This window comes from Scardinius erythrophthalmus, assembly GCF_964197995.2.
Source record: "Scardinius erythrophthalmus genome assembly, chromosome: 13".
NCBI classification, from domain to species: Eukaryota; Metazoa; Chordata; class Actinopteri; order Cypriniformes; family Leuciscidae; genus Scardinius; species Scardinius erythrophthalmus.
The window spans coordinates 17,445,850-17,464,447 of NC_138233.1; the positions used below are offsets into that span (position 1 = coordinate 17,445,850).

General features: G+C 38.4%; 1 protein-coding gene across 1 annotated transcript in view; it reads right to left on the bottom strand.

The window, feature by feature from the left end:
- Positions 1-3,618: 3,618 nt before the first annotated feature.
- LOC308700298 (teneurin-3) overlaps positions 3,619-18,598 on the bottom strand; it is a gene marked incomplete at its 5' end in the record, with an annotated part of 119,098 nt that continues 104,118 nt past the window's right edge. Inside the window, 7 exons of the mRNA XM_081381875.1 lie at positions 3,619-5,213; positions 5,899-6,029; positions 6,175-7,786; positions 9,107-9,403; positions 10,849-11,084; positions 11,188-11,363; positions 12,059-12,939. Of these exons, the coding sequence (XP_081238001.1) occupies positions 4,461-5,213; positions 5,899-6,029; positions 6,175-7,786; positions 9,107-9,403; positions 10,849-11,084; positions 11,188-11,363; positions 12,059-12,939 (4,086 nt within the window). The 3' untranslated portion in view covers positions 3,619-4,460. The remainder of the gene's footprint in view (positions 5,214-5,898; positions 6,030-6,174; positions 7,787-9,106; positions 9,404-10,848; positions 11,085-11,187; positions 11,364-12,058; positions 12,940-18,598) is intronic.

The following is an 18,598-nucleotide window of genomic DNA, read 5'->3' on the forward strand; positions in this document are numbered from 1 at the left end:
CTAGCTCATGGACACCTCCTACTCACGCTCTCAGTCTCTGCAAGTTTCGGAAGGGAATGATTCAGATTTCTCTTGGCACAGCTACTAGAAGACAGACGGGTTGCTCATTTCACATCTACGTCGTCAAGCTCAGTTTGAGTCTGCGCTGTACGCTCAGCCGTCAGGAAGTAAGAGTTTCTAATTGACTTCACTTTGTCTCTGTTGAATCCAATGGGGTCGCTGTGTCTATTTCTTTTACTGTCTATGAGTATTACACACATTCATTTTCACAGAGAGAAACTTGATCCTACCCTGAACTGCATCTAATATCTATTCATCCATCTGACATTCTCTCTCTCTCTCTCTCTCTCTCTCTCTCTCTCTCTCTCTCTCTCTCTCTCTCTCTCTCTCTCTCTCTCACACACACACACACACAAACTGGATTTAGTCTGCAAAATAATATATTCCTTTCATGTTCTTTGTTTCTTTATAGATTTCAGACAAAATATTATGATATTTTGTTTTGAGACAAAAATGTACACATATAGATGTTATAGCACAGACACACATAAATGCTTCACAGTTCCTTGCTTGGCATTTATTTTGTATCAGTACAATGGCAAAGAAGCTCTCTGTGCATGATGTTCTTCATCAGTTCATTGATCGAGACACTAGTGAGGAGGAGGCGATGCAGGAAGGATCTTGCCGTGAAGGAGCATTAGAAGATGTATCAGAAGAAGAAGGCACCACATGCTAAAGACCTTGAAACAACTGATGAGCTGCAGTCTTCTGATGATGAGGGCCCAGCTGATGTTACGGTTACATTCTGGCCGAAAGATGGAACTTTGTCCTGGTCTTCATCCCCACCTATGGGGCAAGGTAGTTTTTCTTCTGAGATTCATCCTGCATCGCCTCCTCCTCACTAGTGTCTCGATCAATGATCTGATGAAGAACAGGATGCACAGAGAGCTTCTTCACCATTGTGCTGCTACAAAATGAATGACAAGCAAGACACTTTGAAGCATTTATATGTGTCTGTGGTATAACATCTATAGTACATTTTAGTCCCAAAACAAAATGTCATAATATTTTGTCTGAAAACTGTGATGAAACAAAGAACATGAAAGATTCTTTTGAAACAGGGTCACTGCGGACTAAATCCAGTTCGCGCATACGTGTCTGTCTGTCTGTGTGTGTGTGTGTGTGTGTGTGTGTGTGTGTGAGAGAGAGAGAGAGAGAGAGAGAGAGAGAGAGAGAGAGATGTCAGACGGATGAATGGATATTAGATGCAGTTCAGGGTAAGAACAAGTTTCTCTCTGTGAAAATGAATGTGTGTAATACTCAAAATAGTTTGTGTGTTTTAACGCGCGCGCGTGTGTGTGTGTGTGTGTGTGTGCGCGTGCGTGCGTGTGTGTATGGGTAGCATGTGTATGCATGTATCCACACATGCATAGGTCCAAGGGCTCGATGTTTGCAAGCACACATGCATATGTGAACATAAACATAATGAACACGCTCCTGAAAACTAAATTTGTCTCTTATTTTCAGTCTCTCCCATTCACTTTCAATGGCTGGCAATTTTTGACCGAAATGAGATGCCTACTCTCAGATAAATGAGGCCTACGATTACGGTAATCATTTTTGATTTTGAAGTCATTTTTGACCGGGAACACCAGTATAACTTTGTGCCATTTTGTACAAAATGAAAGTTTTTCAAAATAAAATTCCTTGTGAAACATTAAAGTAGCCTAGTGTGATCAACAGTGATTTTTTTCTTCCATATTTTATTTTATATTTCCAAAATTATTCAAAAAGTATGCTTTTTTTTTACTCAAAAATTTAGATACCTACTCTCAGATAAATGAGGCCTACAATTAATCAGATGCAAATGGAAATATAAAACCAGTTCTAATTCAAAGAGAACAAGTCGACAAAAAGATTGAATCCAATATTGGGTGATAATGTTGCATAACAAGTGATTTATAGGCTATATTTTTTGTAGGCTGGTCATTTTTGACTGGGAACTCCACAAGAGTGACTGTGCCATTTTGTACAAAATAAAAGCATTTCAATAATTAAACATTAAAGCACACTAGTGTGATAAACAGAGCAATTTTTCTTCATATTTTATGTTATATTGTGAAAATTATAATGAGATGCCTACTCTCAGATAAATGAGGCCTACAATTAATCAGATGCAAATACAAATATAAAACCAGTCCTTAATTGAAATAAAACAAGTTGACAAAATATTCTCCAGGTCAAAATGACCCGAACACAACCTGAGGGAAGTCCTCTTAGCTCATTTGCGCCGTTTGAAACAAGACCCAACAAGTCAGATGCGTAGACAGATATATTGCCATAGATGATGGTGTCTGAAATTCCACACTTTTTTTCAGTTAAATAAGTGTATTTCATGCATGTAATGTAGTGCACTTATTGTTGGAATATTCAGTGTGGACATTCTATTTAGCAAAACCCAGTTAAAAAATGTGAAAAATGATAATTACAAAGCTGTAACTCTGCACACTAATATCTGTGTGATATGGCAAGTAAACCAACACCATCTATTATAGCATGTAGAAAGAAATGAAGTTTAGCACTAGATCTCTCTTTAGATAAGCAGAGCTAGTCTGGTTCAAAGGTCAGAGATCATTTTGCTTGCTTTTTTTAAGCTGACATTGAAAAGTAGCTTTTTTAATTTATATTATTGAATGTGCTCTAACTATATAATTTGTAAAATGTTCAGACTTTGTCTTACCACACATTCCTCTGAACCTCAAATACATATATTTATTACTAGTTGATTATGAACCATGCATGCACATATAGGTCCTAAATCAGCATAGCACATCTTTCCTGCCTGAATAAACTGTCTGTTGCTGTCTGCGCATCAGACGCTTGCAATTTGCCTGATCATCAACATTATTAATCTGAGAGCTTGAATAAACCATGATCATGTGCGGCTGACCAAGGAATACGTTGATTTTAAAATGATATCTGCGAGAGGACACTGTAATGTCAATGTAGTGATCATCACTTATTAGATGCAGTGTGTGTTTCATGTTTACCATACACACCTCAATGAGAAAGCATCTTTTTTTATGATCTCAGATTTAGCAGTGGTCAAATACAGCAATTACCACATCATATATAGATGTGTTTTATGATGCACCAGTGTGGTCATAAACTAATTTTAAAGAAATCACATGATAGAGGGTGTACATGTCTCAGTGACACAGCAATACTGTATGTTCATGTTCTGTGGTCCCGACTCCTCTGCCTTTGATCACTCATCAGATTTTACACAGAAAGCAATTATAAATTTAAGTTAATATTTAGGGATTACCATTAATCTAGCCACTATTTCTAAAGCAGATGAAAGTGAGTTTTAATTATGACTCACGCAGTCTTTCCTTTAATTAAAATGAATTCACATTACCTCTCACATCTAACTTCAGAGTACCACAGTGCAATTAGCTCAGCAGTAAACAGCAATTTAGAGCTAGTGGACAGAAACTTTTACAAAGGTTAGACCTAGGTTTATATGTCCATGAAACTAGGCCAAGGTGTATCATGTTCTTAATAAACCTGATTTTAATTTGATCTGTGTTTAAAGAAGTAAAACCGGTCAAAAATAAGTAATTTTATCATTTATTTTCTTTTAAGTACAAATCATTTTCATAAATATTTCCCTTGGGACCTGTAACCAAATGAGCAAATAATTGCTTTTAATTTTAAAAAATATGCAGATAAACACTCATTTACATAAATACAGACATTTACATATTTTCTGTGCTGTGCTGCCATTTTATTTGTTTCATGTACAGTTTATTCAGTTAATGTATGACGTAAAATAACTGCAAATCAAACGGTAAAATGTAATTTATAAAACAACATGTTTTTGTAACAAAGTGGAACCAGACATAAATCAAAAAATAAATAAAAAAAAACACCTAAAATCATATTTAGGAAAGGTTTCATTGCAAATTACATGATTTCCAACAAAAGCATTTTTTTTTCCTATAATGATTTTCATGAAATGCACAGGAAAGAGGGACAAATCTGAATAAATATAGAAAATATTACAGTGTATAGCTGGCTACAATAAACCACCTGACATCAAATGTGGTATTTTTGCAGTGGTACAGTGATATGCATATGTAAACATCTTCATTTTTCAAAAGGTATGTCATTTTTCTCTTTAGGGATATATTTGAATAGTGCCTGTAAAAATGAATAATCAATAAATAGTTAAATAAAGATATCAACAGAATCTGGCCTGTCTCTTGATGCTATTAAGTTCATAATTTCATTGTGCTCCAGAACTGTAACCTTGTTAAGGCCTTTAATAGGTTTTGAGAAAACACAATGATTCACAACGCACAGCGTTGTTTTAATGCTCCTTTCCCTCCCCCCAGGTTGTACTCTTCTTACTAGACTATGAGAAGTAGTGGTTGTGGCTAATCATGGTCTGTTCACTACCTTTTGCCAATCTCATTTTGTCTGAGGAACTGCATGTTGTTCACACTGTCGGCTAGCTCAGGATACTGTTCTACTGACAGCACATAGTAACCATCGTAGCCTTGCACCCGTCCGCTGCTGAGAAGCTGCCTCTTCTCTCCCTCGGTCCATAGTCGGGATCCTTCCTCTCCGTTTCGTACCCGCTGCTGCTCACGTGCCCATGTGACGGCGAGGGCCCTCTGTCGGGCCATCTCTAAAACACGCACTCGTTCCTCATCCAGAGATGCCCCGTAGCGCACGTGCAGGGAGAGAGCCCCTCTCTGAAACTCTACATCTGCGAACCGTCGGGTGCGGCCACCTAACACAGCTGTGGACTGTGACACGGTTACGTTCACTGCATTCTCAAGTTCTTTCCGTCCGCTAGTCAGCCGCAGCGCTGCCAGGTCTGCTTCAGGAGAATTCATTTTAACAAAGAAGTGCATGTCTCTGCCATCCACAATAAAGTGCAAGTCTTTCAAGTAAAGGGCGCCGTTGAGGATGTTGGCAACCTTGACGCAATCCTCATTAGCCAGGCTTAGTGCACGAGTTATCACAATGCCCTTGTAAAGGGCCAACATGATCCCACGACCTATCAATGAATCGCTTGAGGCAAACCACAGCCAGGGTTTATCAGCCCTTTGGCTATGGCTGAATTCAACCTGTGGCAGATCCCCAAATGTTAAAAATGCTTCAGCTTGTCGGATGACATGCTGTTGGACTGCAAAGCTGGCCTACAAAAGAAGATGACAAACATTTCAGAGAAACGTGTAGCTCTAGTTCCATTCCAAAAATGTTTTTATTATTATAAAATATTCATAAATTATTATTAATTTAACAAATTCCACCATTCTTTTAATATATAATGGAACAAAAAAACTCAAATATAATATAATATAATATAATATAATATAATATAATATAATATATTTAGGGCTGTCAAAAGATTAATCGTGATTAATCGCATCCAAAATAAAAGTTTGTGTTTACATAATATATGTGTGTGTACTGTGTATAATTATTTTTTATATATAAATACACACACATGCATGTATATATTTAAGAAATATTTGCATACATATACTGTATATATTTATATATAATTTATATTATATATAAATATATTTTTTTTTATATAAATTACACATTTTTCTTAAATATATACAAGCATGTGTGTGTATTGATATATACAAAATAATTATAACAGTACACACACATATATTATGTAAACACAAACTTTTATTTTGGATGCGATTAATCGCGATTAATCTTTTGACAGCCCTAAATATAATATAATATAATATAATATAATATAATATAATATAATATAATATAATATAATATAATATAATATAATATAATATAATATAATATATTAACTAAAATTTATGTAAAGATATCCATCTAAAACAAACTTACTGTCAGGTCATCCCACACTTGACTTTTGGCCAGTTCGTATGAGGCTTGTGTCATCTCAGAAATGGGGATGGGAAAACCAGGAATACTGTTGTGGAGATGGAACCCAAATGTGACCAGCCAGCTGTTTACATCTGTAGAAAAATATCAATGAATAAATTTAAAATCTAGTTAAAATTTACAACGGGGGAGGGGAATGCGCAATATATAGCAGATATATTACTTGCAGAAGTTATTTTAAGGTGTGGATACAGTAGATGCAGTGAATCCATGCCATACCTGTTAAGTAGTCTCTAACTTTCTGCACTTTACTTATTGGGTTGTTGTTTCGGAACATGTAGAGATTGAAAGGTCCCGGGTTCTTGCTGATTTTCTCCCACAGCATGAAGTCAGGTGAAGTCCAGCGACCCGACATGATGTCATAATCCCTCACTCCGAAATGAAGCAGTTTTGTTAGAGGGTCATAAAGGCCTCCATGAAACCCGATCACCAGCTGCATGTCAGGATTGGAGTCTGAGTAGACCTCGCCGTAGGCCGTATAATGAACCTGCTTGAGGAGGATGCCATCACTGCCAAAGACAGCCAGCGGTGATCCTATGTTATCACAGGCTATGTAGAACTCTGCTCCATTGCTGATCTCCATTGCAAACAAGTGCCCTTGCAGGTCATAGTATAAAGAGGTAATCTGTGAGCTTGAATGGTTGTAGACATGTGTTATCCTGCTAGGGTAGCTCAGATCAGCATAGAAGAACTGTAGATGCTGTCCCATGCTGGACTTTGTGGAGACTCTTCTTCCCAAACCATCGTAACGATACTGGACAGACCACCCAGTGGATTTACTGTAGACACGTTCTAGGTGGCCATTGGAGTTGTATTGGAAGATCTCAGGACCTCTCTGGCAGAGAAACCCATCTTCGTCCAACTCGTACTGCAGGTCCCCAAGACGAGTTATACGGTCTCGTAGGTCATATCGTAGAGGCATGATTCGTGCGCTGTTTGCTGGACTCAGTAGGTGTATGTTCCCATTTAAGTCATAGCTGTAGCGCCATGTCATTTTCTCATTGAGGTAGACGGTCTGCAGCTGCCCGTCCACGTCATATTCATAGCTATACTTGGTGGCATTGGAGGACGGGCCAATCTTAATCTCCCGCTTGGTGACTCGGCTCATATCGTCATACTGGACTGTGATCCAGAAGAGCAGAGAACGGAAGAGTTCATACTGAATTTCTCGGACCCGACCGTGCCCATCAAAGTGTTTGGTGTAAGTCATAACAGAGGTGGAGATGATCTGGTTGATGTCGTAATAGATGACACCAAACTTGCCGAACTGCTCCACCTTCCCTGAGATGTCATCATACTGATAGAGGTCAATGGGCAGCGGGGTCTCATTGATAACCCCCTGAACACTCGTCACACGCAGACTACTGTCGTAAGCGTAGTCGAAGCGAGCGTTTACCATCCCGTCCTCGCTGAAGCGGTAGATCTGGCGGTCTACCAGGGGGCCGAGCTGCCTGTATCTAATGGTGCATATAAAGCCCTCACGCTGCAGATTGACTGTCTTCAGCACACCCGCCGTCTCATCGTAGGTGAAGCTGACACGAGTGCTGTCGTACAGAACTTCTGAGAGTTTGTTGTGCCAGCGATACCGGTAAAGGACTCTCCGCCCTGTGCCCAGCTGCACCACTCTCAGGAGCCTCCCGTCCTCACTGTAGTCCACGGCGACAGAAGCATTACTCTCAGGCATATGGTAAAGGTTGCGGTAGTAAGACACAGAGCGTATGGTCTCCATAGCGTAGCGTGCCACACTGGGCATAGTGACTGCAGAAAGGCCTCCCTGTGGGTCAAATTCAAAGACGTACTGCCGCTGACTCGCCAGTATCAGGACCGTGGACTAGAACGAGAAGAAAACATACCTTGCATAAATCAAGATGAATTAAAAACAACTAATTCTTAGGTTAATCTTTACATTAGTTGGATCTTACTGGGATCCAAAATTAAAATGATTTACTGGCCTTCATATCACTTTATACCCATATGTTTTTTTCTTTACATTTAGCTAAATATCAACTTCCACAAAAAAAATTATAAAAAAATAAAAACAGTTAAAGGGACGAAAAGGTTCAAGCATGTCTTGTGCTCGTCATATAATATATCTTGAAGGTCTATTTTTATTATAAGGAAAAAAGAATCTTGGACATATCTCCAATTCTCTGAAAAATAATATTTCCTATAAATATATTTCCACAAAAAAGCAGCACAACTGTTTCGAAAACTGATATTAAAAATAAATGTTTCTGAGAACCAAATTAGCCTGCCAGAATTTCTGAAGGATCATGTGACACTAAAGAGTGGAGTAATGGCTGCTGAAAATTCAGCTTTGCTAACACAGAAATAATTCCATGTTGAAATAAAAAAAAATTGAAAAGAGCTCTATGTTATAACATAATGGTTTAATATAGAACTGAATCAACAATAGATAAATTAAAAGCTTGGAAAATGGATATACAAGAAGACATCCACGAGAAAGAGTTGAATGATACTTGTCTAAAAGCACCAACACAATAAACACAAGGTTTAAATATCTTCAATGTAAGTTGTTAATGAGAACATATATCAACGTGCATAACTGTCAAAGTTCATCATATGTCTGCTAATATTCCAGATGTGTGTACTAAATATTTAAACAAGAAAGGTATATCACTTTCTTTTTGTAATGTCCAAAACTCCCAAACTTGTCCAAAACCAAAACTGGAAGGTGGTTATAAAATGTCTGTTAAATATATGTTTAACTCTAAAGTCCCTTTGAATGTTAAACTGTGTTCTTTATAACAATTTATTCAATGGACTTTATACAAACATCTCTACTAGAAGACTACTGTACACACTTCTGGACTTTGAACTTCTTCAATCCAGGAGAATCCATAGCATTGGAAGAGTATGGATGCTCCATCTTTGAAAATGTGGATAAGGGTTGGAAATGTGTATAACGTGGAATCATGTTTCGGTTTCCAAAAGTTTGTTCTTATTGTATGCTTCTTTGATGTGATAATTGTACTGTTTTTATTGTATTTTTAATCAAATAAATGCACCCTACATGTGTGTTTATATATTGGTATGCAGTGTACACGTGACAGAGTCAACTGACAAAAAAACTATTGATGTCTACTGTATATTACATACATCACTAAAAGCAATTTCCGCTGGCCTTTACCTTCTCCAGATAAGTGTAGCTCCAGGTCTTCCCATCAGGGAATGTCCTAGAAAGCAGACGGCCTTGTCCATCATACTCTACCCTCTCTGAGACAGAGCCCCAGTGTATGGCACTCAACTGCCCGTTGCTATTGCGAGTGAGGTTGACAGGAAGCAGCTTGCTACTTGGCATCCAGAGAGTGGGCTGACCTGTAGTGTCATAACCAATCTTCAGAAGGAATTTACGGTGATCATCATAGATCTTTTCAATCCTCATCGCTCGGTCATAATCAACAGACAAAATGTTCCGTCCATTTACCTTGAAGTGCAGGCGGAGAAGAGACACAAAATTGGTATGGCAACAGTAAAATGGCAGAAAATTGACTAGAAAATTGGCAGATTTATCTTTATCTGTCAGTTGCCTTGGTTTCCAACAGAAATTTTGACTTGATTCTTTGTGTGAACATGAGTCTCATGATTAATAGTTGAACTTAATAAAACTAAGTGACTCGGTTTCACTTTCAAACTATTAAATCATCTTCCAATGTAATCAACATAACTTTTAGAACAGGTTTATTTAACGACTGTAAAAATGTAATTTTTGTACTCTTAGATCAACAGGGTGCAATCTTCATGCCACATTTGCCTATTATGAATAGGGTTGGGTATTGTTTCATTTTTAGCGATTCCGATTCCGATTCTTCTTATCGAATCCGGTTCTTATCGATTCTTGTTTCCGATTCCAATATTTTTTGGAGGGAGAAAAAAAAGGGCAAATACTTGAATAAAAAATATTTCTACCTTTTATTCTTGCCAATTTTAAGCAATAACCAATAAAATGGCTAAAGTGAAAGGAGTCTCTTCATATAAAGGTGTTGATTAGCCTACATTATTACTCCAGCAGTGTGGCAAAAAATTTACTGTTTTTTTTTTTTTTCGATTAATTATTTATTGAATTAGACTTGAGAGATTCGGTCAAAAACGGCGAATCATTCATTCACTTAACAAGTATTTATGAGACACTGAATTAATAGTGTTTGAATTAATTATTCAAACTATTTTAAAAAAAAATAGACTATTAGACTAATGATTTTAAGCCACATAGATTCCTGAATTAGGGACCGTTCACATATGGAAAAGCACGGCCGTGCCGCTTTCTCCTTCTTTCCACAAGCGCTTGCGCTCCCGTGGCGTCTGTCGTTGCTATGCAACCCAACCATTCACTAGCTACTAGATATATTTATGGAGATGAGAAATAAAAACCCGCCCTGTTCAGATATGATCAGCTGTTCAGCCGAGCGTTTGATGTTACAGAAAGGTCGGTTGGTTTTTGTCACTTGACCTGCGCACCACTTGCGCCATTCTGAAAAGTTGAGATTTTCATCTCGATGAGGCATAGGCGCGCGCGCCTGCAAAAACGAGTGCCACGCACCGTATGCTCGTCGCGCCCACGGCCCATGACGCTTCTATTATGAACGTGCTTGCCGCGCGCCTACATTTGAAATAACGGATAGTCAGGAATTGATAAGAGGAATCGAAATGCGTGCGTCTTATCGAATACCCGGTTTTTGGGAATTTGTTACCGGTTCTAAAATGGAACCGGTTCTCGATACCCAACCCTAATTATGAATGAGGTCAAGACAGATGTCAAGTGCTTTGTGTTAAAGAAAGGCTAATAGATTTAAGAATGAAATGGTCTTGTGGTTATTTTTAACTAGAATTAGACTTGTTCTTTCCCGTCGGTAATTGGACTTCAGTACATACTCGTAACTTGCGTCCAAACACTGTGACCTTCGTCCTTGTCTGCTCTTTACGAAAACGCCACTCCACCAAGTTTTGCCCGCTGTCATCAGGTAAGGTCATATTTCTCCGTGCCAGCGTAGGGGAGGATGCGCCAGCCAGAATATGTGGTTCGGTCTGGTAGTGAGTGTTCATTCCATTGGCATACAGAATCCACGAGGATTGGTCGTAACCAATCACATAGTTGTTCTTCAGCTGATCTGCAAAAAGGCAACATAAATTAGCAGAAAAGCTAGAACATTTTAAAAATCCTATGAGAATGCAAGTGCATCTATTTGATTTGTCTGTTTACACAAGGGTTACCTTGGTGTAATGTGAGGACGGTCTGAATTGCTGACTGGTTTGTCGTTATGGTTGCAGCTTCATCTCGTTCAAAACTTTCTCTTTCTACTGTAGAAACAGTATCCATGTCATAGGCCAGACTGGTCACCACTCCAGTAGGAAAGGTTACATTGGTCAGTCGTCCCTCTGTGTCATAGCTGAAAGAGAGAGTGATATTAAGGTGCTGAATTTAATGTAACCCATATGAATAAGCACAACGTTTATAAGGCATTTGAATTATTCAGTTACTTTGTACAAAATCAGTCCGTCATGCTGTTTAATGTTGCAAAAGGGTATTTGTTATCATATTATTTTAATTCATTTTCATAAACATTGTAGCGCAATTCGTTTTACGGTTTACTGCACTTTGTTATTCTTGTATATGTTTACCTATAGCAGCTATTAAATCAGAAATCTTGCAGATTCATGGGAAATAGCTGTGGAATAAGGTGGATAGTGGCCCCTAGAAATGGTTTAGGTCAGATATGGGCAACTTCGGTCCTGGATGGCCATTGTCCTGCAGAGTTTAGCTCGAAGCTCGAACTGCCTGTAGCCTTCTTGTAATCCTGAAGACCTTGATTAGCTTGTTCAGGTGTGTTTGATTTGGGTTGGAGCTAAACTCTGCAGGACAGTGGCCCTCCAGGACTGGAGTTGCCGACCCCTTGTTTAGGTACTATTTCAAATGTAAGTCTCTGATTTTTCCTATTTTATTACTCACCAGGCAAAAATCTGATTAATTATAGAAGTTATTTCAACTGGTTAAGTAAGTTACAGGCTGATGTTGAGCAATAATTATAGAGATATTTGTCCTGGCAAGCACGAGCAACAAGCAGAAATGCTCAAACATTCTTACTCATAGAATGTTGTCCATCCATTGGCAGTGCTCTTGGTTGCCAGGAGACCACTGTTGCCATGGTAAGTTAGCAGCACCTGTTCACGCCCCTGTGTGCCAAGGGTCTTCAGCCCACCACTCGAGCCTACAGTTAGCCAAATAACCTGGTTGTCAGGTGCAACGATGCGGACAGGAAGGCGGCTGGCATCTCTGCGAATCCGTAGCGTGTTCCCATGACTGTCGGCCACTGAGGTCAGATCTCCCTCATTGCTGTAGCTGAAGTTATATTTGAAGTCTCCAGTGATCAGGTTGGCTGTATGCTGGTGTGTGCCATTAATGTCAAACATGTACACTTCCTGCTTCGCAGACGATGCCACTTCGTACAGGCCCATGCTGTTAAGTGCAGGCTTGTTTTTTCCAATCACGCGAATTCGAATGTTACCCAGGTCGGCCACGAACAGGGTTCCATCCGGAGCTGCCACGAGGGAAGACGGCCCATTTAGCCGAGCATCTTTAGCGAAGCCGTCTCCTGTTAGGTAACAATCACAGTTGACGTCGGTCTTGCAGTCGCAGTCTGAAGGCGCCCCCACCAGGTGAGTGATCTCGCCATCTGCTGCCACGCTGCGTATGCGGCTCATCTTCCTCTCGTCTGTCTCCGCGATGTGCAGCACTCCATTGAAGGAGACGGCAATGGCGCTTGGGGATTCCAGATGGGTGTGCGTGGCTCGCTGTGTTTCTGTCACCAAGATGTCTGTAGAAGGCATGGGGCAGTGGAGGGGTCTGCCTGCTGCCACGCTGACCTGCCCCTCCTCAGTGATCCGCAAAACCACACTGCCATCCAGCACAAACAATGAGTTATCCATCGGACTAACAGTCAGATCTGTCGGCCATTCTAAAGACACCTAAAAAGCAGATGAATGAGAAAAAAAAAATGCCTTGTTCAAGAAGATATTATAATTTAGATATTATGTTAGAGATATAATAATTTATATAACTTCACTTAGGCAAAATGTATTCCTTCCTTTTTATGATAGACAGATATTAGTAAAAAATAGATATTTAATCCTACTTGCTTGGCTTATTAACAAATATGGTATTTTCCCAGAACTATCAATAGATCATTTTCAATAAGGATGCATATGTTAACATTAATGAAATAGATTATGAGAAACAATAATGAACACAATTTTTTACAGCATTTATGAATCTAGATTAATTTTATTTTCTACATAATGATATTTTAATTAACATTTCAAGTTTTATAAACATTAATGTATTATGAACAAATATGAACTAGTATATTTATGAAATAATATTAACTTCAAATAATTAAAATGATTTAATTTATTATTCCATGTTACATTTTAACATGAATGAACAGTAAACAATAGTGTATTTATAAATTAATATTAATCTTGAATAATAACATTTTTATTTAATTTAATTTTAAACAAACATGAACAATAATATAATTTAGAAATGAATATCAACCAAGAACAATAAATTAAATAATTTTTAATGAATTCATTTTTAATGTTAATAAACATAAATATATCACAATATTATATTTCTAAATTAATATTAACCTATAATAAATTTAATACTTTTTCATTGTTATTCATTGTTCATGATATTAATGAAAAACATAGAATAATAAATGTAAAGAACATTTATCTTATTGTAAAGTGTTAATGTTTTCTTTTTAATTTTGAGTAAAAATTAACAAATATTTAATTTTAACCAATTTTGTGTATATCTTTGCCCTAGTATTATGTGTATTCGAGTATTATATCGACCACTGGCCTTTTTTTATTGTAGATTTCAGCATCCGTATTTGTATACAAAAAAAAAAAAAAACACAACAGCCGATCACTTCATTGTTTCCTAAATCACACTGTATGAAAAATAAACAAACCACATTAACCAAGACCAAAACTCATTTAGGTCACTGACATGTCAAGTCAAGTCAAGTCAACTTTATTTATATAGCGCTTTTCACAATACAGATTGTATCAAAGCAGCTTCACAGTATTAAATAAAATAGTACATCAGTGTTTGTTTCTGGTGTAAAACATCCACGTTTGGTAATGCAGATCAATAGCACTGTTGAATCGATTAATCAAATTAAGTATCCCCAACTGAGCAAGCCAAAGGCAACAGTGGCAAGGAACCGAAAAACTCCATTAGGTGACCTAATGGAGAAAAAAAAACCTTGGGAGAACCCAGGCTCAGTCGGGGGCCAGTTCTCCTCTGGCGTTTATGAAGTAGAGACCGGATTTAACTGTAAGATTAAAATATTATATGAATGCCTGGCTGAAGAGATGCGTCTTTAATCTAGTTTTAAACTGGGAGAGCGAATCTGAGCAACGAACAGTATCAGGAAGGCTATTCCAGAGTTTTGGTGCTAAATGTGAAAATGCTCTCCCTCCTTTGGTGGATCTGGATATCCTAGGTATGACCAGAAGCCTCGAATTTAGTGATCTTAAAGAGCGCGATGGATTATAGGGCGATAGAAGATCCGTTAAATAAACTGGAGCTAAGCCGTTTAGGGCTTTATAAGTCAGTAGCAATACCTTGTAATTAATACGGAACTTTATAGGTAACCAATGTAGTGATGATAAAATTGGTGTTATATGGTCAAACTTTCTTGATCTAGTAAGAACTCTAGCGGCGGCATTTTGGACTAACTGTAGCTTGTTTATTGAGGATGCAGGACAACCAGCTAATAAAGCATTACAGTAATCTAGTCTCGAGGTCATGAATGCATGAACTAGCTTTTCTGCATCAGAGACAGATAGCATGTTACGTAATTTAGCAATATTTCTAAGGTGAAAAAATGCTGTTTTTGTAACATATGAAATATGATTTTCAAAAGACAAGTTACAATCTAATATAACACCCAGGTCTTTTACTGTAGAGGATAAAGTAACAGGACACCCTACTATGTTAAAGTTGTATTGTGAGAGGTTTTGTGGGCGGTTTTTTGAACCGATAAGTATTACCTCTGTCTTATCTGGATTTAATAAAAGAAAATTGTGCGTCATCCAATCTTTTATATCTTTAACACACTCTGTCAATTTGGATAATTTAGCGTTTTCATCCGGCCGTGATGAAATATATAGTTGAGTGTCATCAGCATAACAATGGAAACTAATTCCATGTTTCCTTATAATATTTCCAAGTGGCAGCATATATATTGAGAATAATAGAGGGCCTAACACAGATCCTTGCGGCACTCCATAGTTTACTGGAGTTATGATCGATTTTTCTCCGTTTAAATAGACAAAATGGTAGCGGTCAGATAGGTATGATCTGAACCAGCTTAATGCTTGTCCTTGAACACCGGTATAGTTTTGTAGCCGATCTAAGAGTATTGTGTGATCTATAGTATCGAACGCAGCACTAAGATCAAGTAAAACTAGTATTGAGATACAGCCTTGGTCAGAAGCTAAGAGTAAATCATTTGTGATTTTAACGAGCGCAGTTTCAGTGCTATGATGCGGCCTGAACCCAGACTGAAACTTTTCATAGGTGTCATTTTCTTGCAAGAAAGAGCCCAGTTGGGCAGACACAACTTTTTCTAATATTTTGGACATAAAAGGAAGATTTGAAATGGGTCTATAATTTGCTAGGTTATTTGGGTCTAATTGTGGTTTCTTAATGAGTGGTTTTATAACTGCCAATTTAAATGTTCTTGGAACATGACCTAAAGATAAAGACGAGTTAATAATATTGAGGAGAGGCTCTTCCACTATAGGTAACACTTCTTTCAATAGTTTAGTTGGTATGGGATCTAATAAACATGTTGTTGTTTTAGAGGAAATGATAAATTTATTTAACTCTTTTTGTTCTATAGTTGTAAAGCACTGTAATTGTTCTTGCGGGGTGATAATCGAGGCTGAATTATAAGGCGCGATTGAAGATTGAACGTTTACAATTGTGGATCTGATGTTTTCTATTTTCTCAGTGAAAAAATTCATGAAATCATTACTACTAAACTGTAACGGAATATTTTGTTCAGGTGACGCTTGTTTATTTGTTAGTCTAGCCACGGTGTTAAATAAGAACCTAGGATTGTTTTGGTTATTTTCTATTAGTTTGCGGAGATGCTCAGCCCTGGCCGCTTTTAGGGCCTTTTTATAGCGTGACGTACTGTCTTTCCAAGCGATTCTAAAAACCTCTAAATTAGTTTGTTTCCATTTACGCTCTAAATTACGGGTTTCTCTCTTTAGAACACGAGTAGTATTGTTGTACCATGGTGCTTTAATTTTCTCTCTGACCTTTTTTAGTCTCATAGGTGCAACAATATCCCATTTTCCAGAGAGAACGGTGCTCATAGTGCTGGTTAATTCGTCTAGTTCATCTGTTTGTTTAGGTTCAGGCAGCAGCTGAGACAGATCCGATAAGCAATTTGAAAAATTATCTATGGTGGATGGAAGGATTGTTCTGCCTAATCGATAACGCGGCGCAGCATGATATATTACCGGGGTACGTAATATGCAAGTTACCATGTAATGGTCAGTTACATCATCACTTTGCGGAATGATATCTATATCGGTTGGATCGGTTCCATGTGATATAATTAAATCGAGTGTATGATTAAAACGATGAGTTGGTCCGGTAACGTTTTGCTTAACCCCAAAGGAGTTTAATAAGTCTATAAACGCAGCCCCTAACGTATCATTTTGATTATCTACGTGTATGTTAAAATCTCCAACAATTAATATTTTATCGACATTGACCAATAGATCTGAGAGAAAATTTGCAAATTCTTTTAGGAAATCAGCGCAAGGCCCTGGTGGTCTATATACGGTAGCCAAGGCTAAAGATAATAGGGATGTTTTTCTATCATCTAAGAGCGTAACATTTAGTACAAGTACTTCAAATGAAATAAACTTATAACCCGTTTTCTGAGTAACATTGAGAATATCTCTATAGATAGTTGCAATACCGCCGCCACGACCAATCAGACGGGGCTCGTGCTTATAGGATTATCCTGATGGAGTAGACTCATTTAGACCGAAATAATCATTTGGTTTAAGCCAGGTTTCAGTAAGGCAAAGTACATCTATGCTATTATCTGTGACTATTTCATTTACAATAACTGCCTTAGGTGTGAGTGATCTAATGTTTAAAAGACCTAGCTTTAGAAATTGTTTTTGTTTACTAATAGCAACATTTTCTGTTTTAATAACAATTAGATTTTTCCTAGATCCTGCAGTAGATTTATTATTTGATCGCACTAAACGAGGAATAGACACAGTTTCTATGCAATGTTCTACACTACTATTTATATCAGTTAATTTGGTGCAGCAGAGACTATGATTTGGACTTTTGGTTACTAGTCAAAAGGTATTTAACATTTTGGAGATGTTATCTGACAGAAGATCCGATCCGAATCTGTTTGGGTGTAAGCCATCAGCACGGTATAGCCTAGGACGCTCCCAAAACAGATTCCAATTATTTACAAAGAGCAGTTTCTGCTCATTGCACCATGACGTTAACCATTCATTTAGCGCGAATAATCTACTAAACTTGTCATGTCCTAGACGGTACGTGGGAAGCGGTCCTGACACAATGATCGTTATATCAGGCGATGTGCTGCGTACCGTATCGATCAGATTCCTGAAGTCTTTCTTCAGAACTTCCGTCTGGCGCAGCCTGATGTCGTTCACTCCCGCGTGCAATACCAAAGTTCCGACGCGCTCGTTATCGTTCAGAATCTCGGGAACGCGAGCAGCGATTTCAGAAACACGAGCACCAGGAAAGCAGTGACTGTGCACCTTATTTTTACCTGATGTAGCATGGACGTGCCGAACAATGGAATCACCGATGATCAAAGCATCGCGTTCTGTTTCGCGAAGAGCGGAGAAGCGGTTTTGTGTGGATAACTCGAAAACCGGGAGGGTCGGAGAGGGTCTTGGTCTAGACCTGACTCGCGTCTTCCGCTGCGGAAATATCCAGGCTTCGTGGTGGCGTGTTGGAGCCGGAGTGAACGAGACCATGGCTGATCGCGACCTTGGCGCTCGGGACCGATGCCGAGTAACGCACGGAGTAGACGAGGTCGGAGTCAGCCGGTTAGTAACATTAATCTCTGATTTGTGAGCATCAGCGCGTGATGTTTCAAGAGCCAAACGCCGGTCTCTCAGCTCGGCCTGTCTCACTAAAAGGTCGTGGATCTGTTTCTCAACAGCTTCCAGCTCAGACTGTACCGCGTGCAGCTCAAATGTGTCCTCACCTGCACCAAAAGGTAGACTACTTGCATCTGATATATTCGCCATTTTAACAGATGGACAGTAAGTTAGCAACGACACTACCAGTGATGCTATCAATTAATACTAATTTCTGACAAGCGTCTTAGATATAATCCGTCTTTTAAGTGGTACGGGTGTAGAGTAGACGCACGATAGGTGAAAAATGTTTGTAAGTGAGTGTTGAGAAGACGCGTTCAGCCGTGATCCCCGGGAGTAACCTATAAGAGTATCCAGCGTAGAATCACTAACAGGCTTGAGACACGTCTGCTCAACAGTCCGCGTTGTAACTATGAGGTTTGAGCAGTAG